This window comes from Ahaetulla prasina, chromosome 3 (assembly GCF_028640845.1).
Source record: "Ahaetulla prasina isolate Xishuangbanna chromosome 3, ASM2864084v1, whole genome shotgun sequence".
NCBI classification, from domain to species: Eukaryota; Metazoa; Chordata; class Lepidosauria; order Squamata; family Colubridae; genus Ahaetulla; species Ahaetulla prasina.
In genome coordinates, this window is record NC_080541.1 from 184,528,323 (window position 1) to 184,546,302 (window position 17,980).

General features: G+C 37.9%; 1 protein-coding gene across 8 annotated transcripts in view; it reads left to right on the forward strand.

The window, feature by feature from the left end:
• SCUBE3 (signal peptide, CUB domain and EGF like domain containing 3) overlaps window positions 1-17,980 on the forward strand; it is a 130,730-nt gene that overhangs the window by 90,846 nt on the left and 21,904 nt on the right. For 4 of the 8 annotated variants that reach the window (XM_058176180.1, XM_058176174.1, XM_058176175.1 and 1 more), the window contains 5 exons: window positions 1,059-1,106; window positions 2,177-2,218; window positions 8,803-8,919; window positions 11,939-12,061; window positions 15,366-15,482. In XM_058176180.1, coding sequence (XP_058032163.1) covers window positions 1,059-1,106; window positions 2,177-2,218; window positions 8,803-8,919; window positions 11,939-12,061; window positions 15,366-15,482 — 447 coding nt within the window. The remainder of the gene's footprint in view (window positions 1-1,058; window positions 1,107-2,176; window positions 2,219-8,802; window positions 8,920-11,938; window positions 12,062-15,365; window positions 15,483-17,980) is intronic. The other 4 variants (XM_058176178.1, XM_058176177.1, XM_058176181.1 and 1 more) reach the window with 2 other exon arrangements.

The window sequence follows — 17,980 nt, forward strand, 5'->3', positions numbered from 1 at the left end:
ATTCTATTTTTAGGATTACCATGTCTGGTGTCTTCAGACTGCTGCTTAATTCACAAACTGAATTTGGTTTGTTACTAGAACAGCGGTTCTCAACCTGTGGGTCGGGACCCCATTGAGGGTCGAATGACGATTTGCCAGGGGTCACCTAAGACCATCGGAAATATGGGAAATATACTTGCGAGTCGAAGAATCGCACTCCAATGGTTGACTCCACAAGCCAGCTGCAGGCTCTTCAAATCGCTAGCCGAATTCAGCTTCAGGCACGATGAATTAAAAAAAAGAGAAATCTTTGCTCTGATGTCTCCCTCTCAAGCCAGCTGCAATCACTCCCAATCGCTAGCCTAATCTGGCTTCAGGCGCGATAAACTTAATAGGGGAGGAGTCTCCACTTTAATGCCTCCATCTTCAAGGCAATCGCAAGCAGTTCAGATCGCTAGCCAATACGGCTTCAGGCGCGATAAATTCAAAATGAAAATAATTTTATGGTTGGGGTTGCCACATCGTGGGGAATTGTATTAAAGGGGTCGCAGCACTATAAAGGTTGAGAACCATTGTACTAGAGGCTTCATAATAATTTGTTCATTTTGCTATTGTGGACAGTCAAATTTGTTTTACATGCATGCAGCTTTCTATCCACAGGTATTGATTTATCTTCTGATAAAAAAAAGCTTTTTCAAAGCTGCATTTACATTTAGTTAGAAAAGACATTTAAATACTAACAGTATTGAATACTAATTTCTGTCTCCTGTCTACATCTTTTTCTTCTCTGCATATACCCTATAAAAACCCATTAGATGGTTTTTAATAAAGTGAGAGTTATATTAGTGAATCGAGCGGAGAAATATATTGTTGGTGAGAAGGAAGGAAACCATTATGAAATTGATCCATTGGCCAGATGACGTGGTTTTAGCTAGAATTGTATGTGAAGTTGGGGAACCAGGGAGGGATATCATTGAAAATCTGTGATTCAACTGTTCTTTAGGAATATTTACATTTTTAAGAAGCCAAACTCCTTGCTGGACACTGTTTCTAAACCACTTTTTTATAATGTTAAACAGGGGAGAGGCACCTTCAACAGCACGTTACCCCCCCGACGTTTTCTAATGGTAAATATTTTTGTTCTATATCTCTTTGAGGAGTTTTAACTATAGCCGCATCTTCTATTTGGGAATAAAATAACAAGGCACCGCTGTGTTACTAACCTGCATGCCTCACTTCACGTTGTGGAGAATAGATGGCAGCTTCATTAACCAGAACAGCAGTTATTACTAAGTATTTAACCTGCCAGCTTCTGCCCTTTCTAAAATCCATTTTTACTCTTGAAATCTGCATGGCCCCAGCTATTGACAGAAATGTAGATAGGCCTGGAGTTGTCCAAACAGTGAAAGAAATATCTAGCTAACAGGATTATTCAAGAAGGAACAAACCAATTTTGAAATGGTGGGGGGGGAGCTTTAAGCAGTTGCTTGCTTTGCTTGTGCTCATAGCTGTTCTTTTGCTAGAAATTATAACCGTGAACGCTTAAAAGCTAAGGATCAATGAATGTATTCTATTACTTGTTTCTATTGTATATTGTAGGATCTGTAAACCTCATTAAAAAATCAGTTATTATCTGTCTTTCATCACTGCAGACTTCTGTAATAGAAGATTAGAAGTTATCATGCCATTAATGAGACCAATACATTATTAACATAAATGAAAAGAAGTCAACAAGGGATCAGTAACTATATTGAGAAATTGCATTAGAAAGCACTCTACCTGAGAAAGCTGCTTTTGAGCCTATACTTCTAACTGTTATGCTTAAACTTAATATGAGATCTGTGGCAGGTAGATGGGGAAGGAAGTCCGTGTGACCTGGCCTTCAATACCAAAAGAACCTTCAAATTTAGATACATATTTTTTTCATTTTACACTTTCAGAATATAAGAGTTACTTATCCCTGTAACTTGTGTTTGTCTTTTTCTTTGTATCTAACTGCCAAACACAGAATTTTTTTACCCAATCCCCTAGCAGACAATCTAGATCTCTAAGTCACTTTCCCTCACTTTATCTCTCTTTGTGAATTTTCTTCTTCCCAAAATGCACCCTTCCCTTCTGTTCCCTTTTCCTTCTCCTTCCCCCTTCCCTTATGATTACTACAGATGCTAAAAGTCTCTTCATTTTTTCCTACTCCCAGGCAGCATTCCTGAAAATAAGATGGAATTACACTTGATGATAGGTAGTTATCTTTCTTACAAGTTGGCCATGTTTCATATCCATAAACCTTTTAAGGATTGTCCAAGTCTCAAGTATTTGGTAATATATTGCTTTAGTTATACTTCCTAAAATTGAAATAGAGAATATGTATAGAATATTAATTATGAATGAAGGCAAATATACGTGTCCGAGAATAATGTTGCAAGATCCAATCTGAGCTGGTCATTGGGATCAGAGGTTTTGTTTTTCAAACCTTCAGACTCCTTTCCTGAGGATAGGCTCCAGCATGAGTCTGAAAGCTTGGAAGACAAAATCTCTGGCCCGGTGACTGACCCAGATTGGATCCTGCAGAATACTAATTCTCCATGTCTGGTATCACTTTGATACTTTGGGTCTTTCTTAGAGATATCCTATTTCCTGCCATGATCAGTTTAATCATCTTTGAAATCATCTTTGGCTGTACAGTGTTGAACTGGTATTTTACTCCTTCTATCAAAAGCATCCAACTATCGCTACAAAACGTGTGAATTCTATTGTGCCTTGCTTCTCATCACGTCAGAGGAACATTAAACAAATAGTGGGGAGGGTTAGTTGTTTCAGTGACTTTGGAAACTTGTCAGCCTTGTCTGCCATCTTTCTGATACTGTCTCTCTAAAGATCTGAAAATAGTGATGCAAGAAATGCAACAAAATCTATTTGCAGGACTTGCAATCAAGTGCCTTCTGAATGGAAGCAAGGAATCTGGAATTTTGCACTTATATTACTTATATTACTGCCTATATAAATGAAGAAAATGAAGTGGAGAAAAAATAATAATAATAATGATGATGATGATGATGATGATGATGATGATGTTTTAATTTGTATACCGCCCTTCTCCCGAATGAATAAAAGCACTGTTTTGACTGAGCTTTTTTCATGATCCCAATGTATTTGTGTTTTATTTTATTGAATTTGGATTGACCTGATGGGGTATAGAAGGAGGGGGGCATAGGAAAGAGCCGAGATATGACGAACAGACTGTCCTAAGCCAAATCCTTCCCATTCTTGATGTGATACTGTGATTGGCTGATGTTTTTCATGCCTGCTTGTCACATGCAGAAGCAAAGCACAAGGTGAACCAAGTGATCTCTTCATTGTACCTTTCTGAGCTGCCTAACTTTACTGCTGTATTGGTAGTTAATTGGACTTCAACTTTTGGGGGTGAAAATTTATTTCTGGGAAGTAATATACAAAAAACCAAAAATAAACAAAATTGGAATCAAATAAATTAGATTTATTTTTGCCTTGTCTTGGTCTAGCCTTGAATCCTGGATTTCCCAGGTGGTCTCCTAAATACTAATATATTTGCTTAGATTTCTAAATCAGTGAAGAGCAGCCAGGTGCTGCTGCTTACTAAAGTAGTATGTAAGAGAGAGACATAAGAAAATCAGTGAAATGTTTTATTTCTGCTTATGATTTTGAATTTTTTTGAAGTTGTTTAATACTGAGATCCAAAACTTTAATGGCTATACAAAATTAACAGACCAAACAGAGACCTTTAAGGTCTTCTAGTCCAACCTCTGTTCAAACAAGAAACCTTATAACATTTCAGAGAAATGGTTGTCCAATTTCTTCTTCTTAAAAACTTCCAGTGTTGGAGTATTCACAACTTCTGAAGGCAAGTTATTCCACTGATTAATTGTTTTAACTGTCAGGAAATTTCTCCCTAGTGTTAGGTTGGTTCTCTTCTAGATTTATTAGTTTCCATCCATTGCTTCTTGTTTTGCCCTTTTCTTTGTGGCAGCCCCTTAGATATTGGAATACTGCTATCAAGTCACTCCAGTCCTTCTTTTCATTCTTATTCTAGAATTCTAGATTCTAGAAAGAGTGCAGAGAAGAGCAACAAAGATGATTACGGGACTGGAGGCTAAAACATATGAAGAACGGTTGCAGGAACTGGGTATGTCTAGTTTAATAAAAAGAAGGACTAGGGGAGACATGATAGCAGTGTTCCAATATCTCAGGGGTTGCCACAAAGAAGAGGGAGTCAGGCTGTTCTCCAAAGCACCTAAGGGTAGAACAAGAAGCAATGGGTGGAAACTAATCAAGGAGAGAAGCAACTTAGAACTAAGGAGAAATTTCCTGACAGTTAGAACAATTAATAAGTAGAACGACTTGCCTGCAGAAGTTGTAAATGCTCCAACACTGGAAATTTTTAAGAAGATGTTGGATAACCATCTTTCTGAGATGGTTTAGGGTTTCCTGCCTGGGCAGGGGGTTATTATTATTATTAGTAGTAGTAGTAGTAGTATTATTATTTATTCGATTTTTATACCGCCCTTCTTCCGAAGGACTCAGGGCGGTGTACAGCCAAGGTAAAACAAACGGTACAATATACAATTAAAATACAGATTAAAAAACTTATTAGATAATTGGCCTAAAAACTTTAAAATATAAACCTAAGAAACCCCTTAAAATTAATAATAGAAAATTTAAAACCAATAAAATTTAAGCCAGCCCCGCGCGAATAAATAGATGTGTTTTCAATTCGCGGGGGAAGGTCCGAAGGTCAGGTATTTGGCGTAAACCCAGGGGAAGTTCGTTCCAGAGGGTGGGAGCCCCCACAGAGAAGGATCTTCCCCTGGGGGCCGCCAGCCGACATTGCTTGGCGGATGACACCCTGAGAAGTCCCTCTCTGTGAGAGCGTACGGGTCAGTGGGAGGCATGAGGTAACAGCAGGCGGTCCCGTAAGTACCCAGGCCCTAAGCCATGGAGCGCTTTAAAGGTAATGACCAAAACCTTAAAGTGCACCCGAAAGGCCACAGGTACCAATGCAGTGTGCGCAGGAGCGGTGTTACACGGGAGCTACGCGAAGCTCCCTCTATCACCCGCGCACCTGCATTCTGAACTAACTGAAGCCTCCGGGTGGACCTCAAGGGGAGCCCCATGTAGAGAGCATTACAATAATCCAAGCGAGAGGTAACGAGCGCATGAGTGTTGGACTAGAAGGCCTCCAAGGTCCCTTCCAACTCTGTTGTTGCTGTTGTTGTTGCTGTTGTTGTTATTATTATTAATTATTAAACTAGACGTACCTAATTCCTGCAAATATTCTTCATATGTTTTATCCTCCAGTCCCCTAATCATTTTTGTTGCTCTTCTCTGCACTCCTTCTAGAGTCTCAACATCTTTTTTACATTGTGGTGACCAAAACTAGATGGAATGCAGGTAGTCCTTGACTTACAACAGTTTTAGTGACCATTTGAAGTCACAATGGTGCTCAAAATGTGGACTTATCACAATATTTTCACACTTACAACAATGCAGCATCCCTGTAGTCATGATCAAAATCCAGATGCTTGGCAACTGGTTCATATTTATGATAGTTGCATCATTCCAGGATCATACGATCTTTTGCAGCCTTCTGATAAGCAAAGTCAATAGGGAAACCATATTCACTTAACAATCATGTTAATGAATTAACAGCTGCAGTGGTTCACTTAATAATTGTGGCAAGAAAGGTCATAAAATGGGCAAAACTCACAACAAGGAGGACTACCTGTATTCCAAGTGCTGTATTACCAAGACATTATAAAATGGTACTAACACTTCACGTGATCTTGATTCTATCCCTCTGTTAACGCAGCCTAGGATTAAAGGTGGCTTTTTTGGCGCTGCAGCACATTTTCTTAAAGTACAAATCCTATGTACTTTAGTTGTACTACATTCTGTAGTAAGAACATGCACTGATAAAGGCGACTATGCATTAGTTAATGAAAGGTTATTCTTCACTTAAGCATCAAATGAAACAAACAAAAGAGTAGAATCAGAAAGAGGTATAGTATGGTGCTAATAATAATTACCGTTGCACTATTCTGTTAATCTATATGTTATATTGAGTTTGTATGTCCTTGGTGATTACAGGAGATAGGTAATCATTTGCACTGCTTAATCTAAAATCAGATGCTGGTAATAAATTAGAATTTAAAAATCTAGTAAATCTAATCATGGACATATTTGGGAGTAAGGAGCAAGCTAACAGTGTGCTTACAAAATTGTATAGTCCTAGAATTTGGCACACATGCTAAATTTCTACAAAGTTTTATTTTTAAAAAGTTAGTCAGAGTTCTATTAAGGATTAATATTTGTTCCATGAATATGATCCCTATTTAATAAAGCTAATTTAGGAAAGAACTGTTACAGATGACATAAAATTAGAGACAGTTTCAGTGATCAAATATTTGGGGAAACACGTAACTAGATGAGATGTTTCTTATAAGACTGAACTACTTTTATGTGGTTTAATGAGTACCTAATAAATGTATATAGAGATCCCTTAATATGAGCGTTAGGGTTCAGTCCATTTGAATAAGAATATATAGCAGGAGAAGCAACAGTGAATGTTTATGATGTATGTTGTAGATTATGAAAATAGATAGAAGATCTGGACTAGATTATAGAACTTTATGAGAAAAGAGACAGTAACAATGGAAGACTCCATTGTTCTGATACCTCTTGAAAAAATAATTCAGTCAAGACAGAATTACTAAACAGAATTTCTTAAACAGAAATCTTTGGATCCATAAGAGTACAGAAGAGTTGCATACTTCTTAAAAAAAGATATGGAGAATATAATTGTATAACATTTTAAGAAGAAGGAAAAGATGGAAGAGATTTAGGAAATCAAGACTTCCTAATTTAGGAAAATTAAGAGTTTTTCATTTGGGTGAGAAAAACAAAAAAATTCAAAGCACGAAGCAGTATCGGGTAGCTTTAATTACAAAAAGGATCTGGATGTCTTAATGATAAATCGAACATGACTCAAAAGTATGATCTAGTTGCAAATCTGACAAGGATTCTATAGTCATGAATTGCTACACTAAGAGGTTTTAGACCAGATGGTTTCCAAGAATATTTTTAAATTCTATGAACCTGAACAAAAAATGCAAACTGGATGTAGATGCTCTGTTTTCGGGATAGGCCTCTTTAAAAAACATAATACAACCTTTTCTTTCTATTCTCAAAATCAAGGACACTCAACCTGTCATTTGTGAAAATATTATTTAATGGAAACCAGTTGCAATGTTCTATTCCATCATTGCATTCTGGAATAAGAGATTATATATTTAATAAAAATGTGTGTGAACCATCGATACCCAGATCATAAACGCTTGCTATCTTGATGTGGATTTTTGCCATTGCAAATAATTGGGACAGGCTTGAAAAAGGGGATCTGTAATTTTTAAATCTCAGAGACGGTGTACTGTAATGTATATGTAGATGGCTAAAGAAAGAAAGTTAGCAGTTGTTCTTTTGTCCTGCAAACATTGTCTCCACATTTGCTGGGAAGATGGGGATGGAAAAGCAGGCTTAAAGGTAGAAAGTAGGTCTGATTTGCTTCACCCCTTCTGTGCCCTCCACTTTTCTCCTTAAAAAGCCTCTTCTGCACCCTTCTTTTTTCAAGTAGTCTATCTTCCAATATCATAATCTAGAGGAGAAAAAATACTTCTTAAAAAAATTGGGTGTCAACATTGACTTCAATGAAGAGCTCTAAGGGAGATTTAGTAGATAAGTGAAAAGGTTTATTTAAACCTTTTTCTCTACACCCATCAATTCTTCTTTGAAAATATCAGCCCTCTCATTGGCTATCCCATAACCCAACTTTATACCCTCCAGATGTGGTGCACCCCAGTTCACATAATCTCCGAATTGAAGCTTGATACAATAACTCCATTTATTCCTTATAAAATAAGATATTATTCAAAGCTCTTTGGGCCCAGTTGTAATGATAGTGCATATTACAAGTAATCCTTGATTTAGTCATAAATCAATAACAGTTGAACCTGGAATTACGGTCATAAGTCATTCTGGTTGTTAAGCAGGTCACCATATGTTATGTTATAACACTTTTTGTGGTAATCATTAAGCAAATATAATGATTAAGTGAATGCCATGGTCATTAAGAGACTCTATTATGTCCAATGGACTTTCTTTTTGCTGGAAACCAGAAGTAAATACCAGAAATCGGCAAAAGAAACTATCAAAAATTGCAATAATGTGACAAGATGCTGCAGAGATCATAAAGATAAACTAGTTGCCAACTATCCCAAGTGCAATTACATAACCATGGGAAGGAGTTTGGCCATCGTTCATTCAAAATTGGGTCATAAGTACCTTTTGACATAACTTCAAATAGTCACTAAGCAACTGGATATAAGTTGAAGATTACCTCATTCTCTGTACCTGTCTTGGAAAAACCCAGGCATTCATTAAGAGTAGAAGTAAAATATATTTAAACTTTTATAATAACTATATTATGAAAAACTTTAAAATACTAATCGAATTTATATATTTTATTCTATTAAAAGCTTTCACTTTTCAGATGTTTGGATTTGAGTCTAAGTGTTGTATTCAGATTTTTTTTTAAATTTAAGCTAAGGAGTTTTGCCTCTAGAAACAGTGCCATCATTCCATAAAACCAACTCTTAAGACATGCCATTCCTATATTAGAAATCTTTGTAAACTGCATATAACCAATGTTTGAAAAATCTTTTCAAGATACTGAAAAAAATCTTAAATGTGCGTATGCTTTAAAATAATTCTAATTGGCTTTTGATCTTCTTTCAGAGACCTGTGCTGTTAACAATGGAGGCTGTGATAGCAAATGCCATGATGCAGCCACAGGTGTACACTGCAGCTGCCCCATGGGATTCATGCTTCAGCCTGACAGAAAAACTTGCAAAGGTAAGATGTAACCAAAGTCTTTATTCAGTAAATGGATCTGATGCAGAGAAAAGGATACACCTGGGTCCTTCAACTGGTATTAATTTTGCATTGAGAAGAAACTGAGGTTTGTAAGATTTGTGGCGGTGCAGTGGTTAGAATGCAGTATTACAGGCCAACTCTGCCCCCAGTCAAGAGTTCGATCCTGACAGGCTCAAGGTTGACTCAGCCTTCCATCCTTCCCAGGTCAGTAACATGAGGACCCAGGTTATTGGGAGCAATATGTTGACATTATAAATCGCTCAGAGAGTGCTGTAAAACACTGTGGAGTGGTAAGTCTTAAGTGCTATTGCTATTGTTTTTAAAGAACAATCTGGAAAAATTTGCTGAGAAAGAAGTGACACTTCACAAATGGATGGAGTCTGTGTTCTGTCTCTGGCAGTTCCAGGGAATGTGACCTTAGTTAAAAAACAGCCCTCTGCTGAAAGCTGTCTAACCAGCTTACTGATTCCAGATCCCATTTGTTTCATTATTATTTTTCAGAGCTCATTAACTCTAAGATGCTGGAGTTGCAGGAAAACATAATAGCCCAGAACTGTATTCTCTGTGACTGGAACTTTATTACTGTTCAGAGCTATTTTATTTCTAATACATTTCAATGATAATAACAATAACAGCATTTGACAATTCATCATGCTTGCTGAAGTTGGTTGGGTTGGGAAGACAAGGGAACAATTTTCAATGACTTCTGGCTGAGCTTATTTTCTGGGATTCATCAGCTTTTAACAAACTATTTCCTAGCAGTAAATTTTCTGGCATGTGCTACAAGTAAAAATATTTCTTTATAGATAGTAGACACTTTATAAGAGTTTAGGGAATTAAACAAGGCAGAGAATATGTTCTTTCTACCTTTTTTGGCAAAACAATTCTAAAAATTACAGCTAAATTTAGAATATAATCATTTGGCCCTTATTTGAAATTAATTTTCAGAGAGATGATGCATTGATTCTTTGTTGTCTTCAGTGCTATCTTGTGTTATCCATCTGAAAAGGATATAGATGACAATAAATGAGGGGCATTAATGTCTGTAAATTCTTCCTTTGTAAATTATTACAGTTAAATTCAGTAGACGCTTTAAATTATTTTAATTTTTAAAAGGTATATTGTTTCATTAATCTTTTTGTGATCTTATGTTCACTTAACAGTTATAAATGAGCTTTGTCTAAGAAAAATGTGATGAATATTGTAATAAATAATTCTGTGTAGTCACATTTGTATAGTCTACAAAATTATATATTTACATTTTATTATGATTAAAGCTTTTTTCCCAACATTAACGCTGTGAAATATGTTGGGCTGAGAGAGAATGAGAGTCATTCAGGGAATTTCAAATAGTTCATAGAGATTTGAACCTGGGTCCTTCCAATTCCAGGATCACCACACTCCTGTACTAGTCTCCTCTCTTTCTCCTCTGCGCTTTCTTGCGTAGAACAAAATTATGAATTCTTCCTAAATACAACTGGCCGGTATTCTTAGAAATCCCCCAAACACTAAAGCAGTTTCAGAAAAGCTGCATTTTGGATTTAATCTATATTAAAAGAATACGTCCAGATCAGTTTAATTTGGTTTGGAAGTTAACCAAATTGAGTGCATATCTTTATTTGAATCATAAAATTCCAAGCAGTTTGGGATGATTGGGCAACAAGCATCTAATCTGTAAATACCCTACAGCACAAGACATTATAGATAGATAAATTTACAACCATTCATTCAGCAAGTGTTCAGAATTATGGTGATACTAAAAGGATTTATCATTGATACAGATGTTGCTGCACCCCTGCAGTCATGTGATCAAAATTTGCCCACTTGGCAGCCCGCCCTCATTTACCACCACAGGGGTGCTTCAACTCTTCCCCATCTATCTCTCCCCATCCATATTATTTGGCCCCTGCATTCACAATGCCTGCCACCCTAGCTTTCATTTGCCATCTTCTTGTACCTGCTCCTGGCCGAGCATGCTTAGCCTGGCTCTTCGCAAAGATGTTGCTGGCCACATGAAACTTTTTTCCCCTCAAGTTGCTGATGGCAGTTTCCTCATAAGACCTGGGAAAGATAGGCTTATGTGGTCAGCAAGTGCCTCATAAAGGACTCATGCCTCATCAGCAGTGGGAACAAGAGGAAAGCAAAGGTCAGCTGGGATCTCAGAGCACAGAGTGCCAGAGATCTTGAGCATGCAGAGGGTGGCAGGAATCTCGGAATGCAGAATGACAAAGATGACTTTGGCTGGAACTGGGCTGGGGTGGCTTCGGCTTCACACCACTCTGCTGAGCCAGACTGGGGCTGTGCTTCGTGAAGTGCTGCACTGCAGCTCAGGGGTTTCTTGCAATCCCAGAGCCCTGGTGCATCAAGAAACTCTTTTGGGCTGTACTGTTGGGCCAGGTTGGGACTGTGATTTTGCGCTTCAGGGAGACTCAGGCTTCTTGTAGCCCCAGAGTACAGCACACCTGGAAGCTCTTGAGCGGCAGCATGTCAGTTAGCCCCTGAGCCATGAGGTTCTAGAACTGCTTCCTGACCCTCAAGGCAAGGTAAAGGATTGCCAAAATGCCAGAGTTATGCTAGGTGGGTGGGTGGAGTTGAAAATGATGTAGTCCCCTACCTTTCCAGGGTTTGGGACTGGGAGGCACCAAGCCTGAGAATGACTTGGATTGGGGTGAGTACTTAAATAATAATTTGTTATTCTTGGTTAATGACAGCAGGGTTGCTGGCACTAAGTGATGCAGTCACATGACTGCATCATGCTTTAGGACCGCATCACTTAACAATAGAAATTTTGAACCCAATTATGGTCATAGGTCAAGAACTCTCTGTATGAATACACATCAAAAGGAACATCTAAATTGAATCTGAACTGAGAAATTAAGTCATTTACCTGTTCCTCTTTTGTTGACTCCTCATTTGATGACTATATGGCATTCATTCAATTGTCACCTTTTTTATACCCAAAGCATGTTTTGCTGTGTTTTTTGCCTCCTTATTACAGATATAGATGAATGTAGATTGAACAATGGTGGCTGTGACCACATCTGCAGGAACACAGTGGGCAGTTTTGAATGCAGTTGTAAAAAGGGATATAAATTGCTTATCAATGAAAGGACGTGCCAAGGTAAAGTCTTCTCATAACTTGCTGGAAATAATAATCAAACAGTTATTTAAATATGGAGATAGAGCTTAGTCACATATGAAACACTCTCAATTTAATTTCTTTTTTGATAGTCGGCATAAGAAATCTACATCTATGAGGCTTGGATTTCAATGTTTCATAGCTTTGACTTTGCTGTTTGCTATTTTATATAATAGCAATATAAGAATATTAGATTGGTCCTACCGGATCAAATCAGTGCTCATCTTAGTTCAGTATTTTGTTTCTTTCAATAGCCTACTTGATTCCTTTAGTGTGTTCACAAGCAGGAGATTTTTTTTGCTGTTGTTCCATTACAATTTATTATTTAGTGATAGAGTGCGCTCAACCTTGATGTATCATTGAATCTTTATAGACTTGTTATGATAATGTCCCTGTCCAGATATTTATCAATTCTCATTTTACAGCCATCCATGATAGTGAATCTCCTAATTTCATAGGGAAATTATGTTCTCTGTAAAAAAGTGCTCTTTTAAGTCTGTTCTAAATTTACTTCTAATTGGCTTCATTGGGTGACCTCTGAAGCCAATATTTTGAAAATGCTATCCATCTTCTCCATGCCATATATAATATCCATTTCAATCATTATTTTTCCAGTCTAAAGAATCTTAAATGTGTTTGCCTTTTCTCATAGGGAAAATATTTGACCCTCCTGGTCCTTTTGGTTGAATAATGGTTAACAATGTTGGCAGTTTTATTTTCATTCTCATTCTTAATGAATGTCCCATGGAATTTGTCTTTTTCACAACTGACCACACACACTGAGTCAGTATTGCCATTACTCACTGTAACCCCAAGACTTTTTCCAGGTTTGTTAACAGATAGCACAGATTTCATCAGTATATATGTAAAGTTAGGATTTCTTCCTCAGCATACATCATTCTGGAATGATTATTCATCTATTCATATAATTATCCTAAGAAGCCCTTCATAGCCACTTTTTTTACCATCCTGAATATTGGAAGTTTAGAAGTTTATTGTATATCCTTAAGTCAAGATCATTAGAAATAAAAAACACAGATCCCAGTATAGTCTTACAAGCTTCCATGTCCCCCCCCCCCCGCCCCGAGAATATTGAAAAGGCAACATAAGCATCTTTTTCATTCCTTTGTCTAATGCTTTTGCTTGTTTTCTGGTTAAAATATAAAAATCTTCTTAATGTTTCCCCCTTAATACTAATAACAACAACCCTCATCCTCTGTCTTTAAGACATTAAGGAGAGATTTGACCTTACTAATTTTTCTTTTCAGACCACATTCATGTAGCTGTTGGGCCTTGCTCCCCTCCTGTACCAGAGCCAGCAGCAAATGGTGCTGCCCCTATATTTTTCTGCCTCCTCAATGCATTTTCATCATGAATCAGTCCATGCGGCACTGCTGTCCAGAAAACTTTCAAATGCAACATTCTAAAAGCCATGAGGATGGTTCCTTCAGTTGAAATTCCATCCATTGTCATCTACCATGTGAAAAGCCTCTTACACTTGGCATGCACAATACTTTAGTTACTCTATGTCCTGCAGTTTTTAATCAATTGTTGATTGACAGAACTTTATTTTTAAAAATCCTTCATGTTTAAAAAATATTGACCACTAAATTCTAGCAAAATGTTAGAGCATTTTGTATCTTGTGGCTTCAATAGAGTACAGGCAACATTTCCTTTGAATGATCTTTCCAGTGATGTTTCTTAAACCAGGCAGAAGCTATTTATAGTCTCAATGTTGCTCATCAACATGGCCGTGCATTATTGCCTATACGCTGTTGTAGCAGGATAAGAGGGAAAAAACAGTTTCCAAAACAGAGGGCCAAAAGCCAACCTTGGACTCAGGGGTAAAATTCTCCCAGTTCGGACCAGATCGCCCGATCCAGTAGCGATGGCGACGAGTGGTTCGGAGAACCGGTAGCAAAAATCCCTGCCTGCCCTCCCCGCCTATGCTGAGCCGCACGATCGTCAGAGGTTTGTTTTTTTTTACTTTTAAAAGCATTTTTTCTTTGGCTGAAGCTGGGATCGTCAGAACCTTTTAAAAGCATTTTTTTCTACAACCTCTTCGGCAGATGCTTTTAAATGCTTTTAAAAGTAAAAAAAAAAAGTTGGCCACGCCCACTAGTCACATTACCTCCCCATCAATCCACGGCCACAGAACCGGTAGTAACAAATTTTACATTTCACCACTGCTTGGACTCGGGTGCAGATGGATGATGAGATGGGAATATGCCATGATATTTGGATATGGATAGTGGGCTGTCTTCATGTTCTCACACAGGGCAAAGTGGTTGTATGAATTTGCTCTCACTCTTTTTTTTTCCCAATAGATTTTTTTTCACCAGTTCTTTTTCAAAATTCTGTAATTCTGTGACATTCTGTGTAATTCTGTTCAAATGTGACTGTGTTGGACCCTTTTGGCAGTTTCTCATTTGCACATATGCTCAATGCAACAGCACTGATATTATACCCATTTGGTTTATAACACACTTTGTGTCTATCACAGTTGCCCCTTAGGATTTAATTTAGGATTGAATCTGTTTGGCCAGTTGCAAAACCACTGTTCCAAGACATATATATTGTATTTAGGATACTTTGAAATTGGCTTTATTTGTTTTGGCCTGAGCATAAATGTACCCAACTTAGATTAGGGTGATTGAAATCCTCAATTATTAAAACTTCTCCATTACATGCCTCCATGAATTCTTTTACCACCTCAGGACTTTTAGAACTGTGATAAGATAGTTTATATCTATACCTAATAGAGGTTTTAACCAGAAATTGCAATCAGTGATGATTTTGGAACTTAATTTGTACCCTTATTTTTGGGCTGAGGAGGATCAAAGAAAAATCATGGTACCAAAGTAAATAGTTAATTGCTACTAGAATGACATTTCCTCCTAATGTTTTCCTAATCCTGGGCAATTTGGTACAGTTTCACACTTTCTGGTTAGTAAAAAAGCAAAATAATCCCAATCTCTAGGCATACTACCTACATATTTATTTGTTTATTATTTATTCATTCTTATCCCACCTTTATTATTTTTATATATAATTCAAAGTGGTGAACATACCTAACACTCCTTCCTCCTATTTTCCCCACAACAATCCTGTGAATTGGGTTGGGCTGAGAGAGAGCGATTGGCCCAAAATCACCCAGTCAGCTTTCATGCCTAAAGTGGGACTAGAATTCACAATCTCTTTGTTTTTAGCCTGGCGTCTTAATCACTAGCCCAAACTGGCTCTCATTTATTGCAATGCATGTCATGCTCTCTTTTCCTGTTCCCAGATATTGATGAATGCTCCTTTGATAGAACTTGTGACCACATCTGTATAAATACACCCGGGAGTTTCCAGTGCCTGTGTCACAAAGGCTACATGCTGTATGGACTCACCCACTGTGGAGGTATCAGTGTGATAGATGGTGATGTATGGAACATTATCTCAGTCACCTTTTTGGTACCTCTTTTGTGAATCTTCATCCTGCTGCCTCTTCCAATGAGTAACATCTTCTTTCCTCTTGTTGTGGCTCCAGTCCCACCCACCCCCGGGCCTGGCCCCCTGCCAGAGAGTGACTCAGAGAGTGAGGGGTGAGGGGGAAGGGCCGTCAGGGCTCCCTTCTGCAGGGCTGGCTTCCTGGCTCAGCTCCAGGAGCCAGAGGGAGGCCAGGTGGAATAAATAACGAGGCCTCTGTCTCCTGTATCGCCCCCCCACGCCCAGGCAATGCTCCCAGACCCAGCTGAGGACAATCAGTCCTGGTTGGACCCTAGGTTTCGTAGACAGGAGAGGTGGGAACAACAGAAGCAGGGGTGGGGCAGGCCTAGGAAGTGCTGAGTCACGGAGCCACATCCCACATGGTATAAAAGCAGCAGGGGCTGCTATACTACTCTGTGGCGAACAAATCAACTGCTTAGAGAGAACTTGAGCTGAAGTACATGTTTGTTCCTGGTTTCTTGGTTGGCTCGCCGGCATCAAGAAAAGATAACAGAGAAACTTGGCAGACGCTCGCTAGTTTGCTGCCAGAGCTGATAGCTGCCGTGGACTGAACTGCCAGCTAATTAAGTCATCGCTCGTGCCTCCCGGACTGAGGTGGGGGGAGACAGAACACCTCTTTTAGGTGGACAGAACACCTCTTTTAGGTGGAGCATAATATCTCTGACATCCCAAAAAAACCTTAGTTCAATTTGTTGGGTTAGATCAGGGTGTCAAACTCAACAGCCCGCAGGCAAGATACATCACACGCTGACCACACCCACTCCCAATTTAGTGAAGGGGGGAAAGTCGCAATATGTCACACAATGACAACGTAATGCCACGAGTTTGACACCCCTGGCTTAGGTAGACCTGGAACCTGATTATGCACAATATATTTGGAGAACCATGTTACTCACAAATTTGTCTATTAAAACTTTTGTGCTGCATAGTTGGTATTTACAAATACAATTTACAAATTGTATTTGTATTGTATTGTATTTACAAATACAATATTTATACAATATTTATCATTACAAAAATTTGCTATTAGCCAGGATAAAAAATTGGATAACAGATTTCAATAACAGATATAGTAACAATTACTGCACAAATAGTGTTGGATGGGAGTGGCTGATTAGGTATTAGACAATACTTCAAGAAATTAGGATGAGTATGTGTTCAATTGGGGCATTTGCTATGCATATGGAGTAATATTCCATATTCTACTGTATATTCAGTGATCCAGGACTTCAACAAACTTCTTGGTATAAGAGAAAGAGAAAGACAGAGCACAGAAACTCTTGTTGACCTAGAGTTTTCGCAACAACTTCATGTAAAGGTTAGAAAACACAGGGGACAAATAGAATCTCAAATATGCCATAAGTCAGCTTTCCAGAAATCAAACAACAGTGCGTAGCACGATTTTTGGGAGCATTTAACCAATTCCCTTACTGACTAAACATCTCAAAATACTGTGATCAATAGCCTAAAAGCTGCTGAGAAATCAGCACAACTAAACCATGATTAATGCCTACTATTTAGTTGCCAGAATAAATCATCTACTAACATGATGAATGAATTCCTTACTACAGCCAAAAATCATAAAATAGTCTACAAGATCTGAAGTATTCAGACAATAATACATATATAATAAAATAGACAATAACATAAAGTCAGTAAGAGATTATATACGACAGCTGGAGAAAAAGGTGGATTCCAGTTTTATTAAGGTCCCCTTGTTATCTCTTGCCACAATCAGTGTACCGATGGGGAAAAAATTCTACATTTAACTCACAGCAGCCTCCAATCTGCAAATAATGGGTAAAAAAGGTGAGAAGGAATTTGTCTTAGAAAAATTGCTGAAAGGGTGATAATTCATCTATTGTATGAATCCCAATAAAATTCATAGCATCACAGAACATGCCAACTGCTCCACTTTTCCTTGAGACACATGGTTAGATCTTATAAAAGTATATAACTCAGTAACATGTAAAATCCTATTTATTTTGCCACACCCATTCTCATTTTATATGGTTTATTCTTTATCAGATATTTGCAGAATTGGGGGGGGGGGGCGGGAAGCAAGTTGAAATGATAATTATAACCCTGGAAGGCATAATTGACTTTGTCATCATCTTAGATAGTCTTAAATAATTTTAACTAAATTAGGCAAATTAAGGATGATGAAATTATTATCACTGAGTACTGACTAGGTGGATATGCCTCCCCTTCTATCAACTAAATTGGCAGTGCTGGAAGTCCTATAATGAATTAATTAGCATAAGATACAGTAACTATAGACCTGAAAGTTAAGAAAAAGTGTACCTTGCTTTAGAGTTTACCAAGACTTTTCTGATTATAACAGTTAACTAAATAATTTTTTGGCTGATTTAATGAGGCATTTTTAAGGAAGCATGTTTCCTCTTTCCT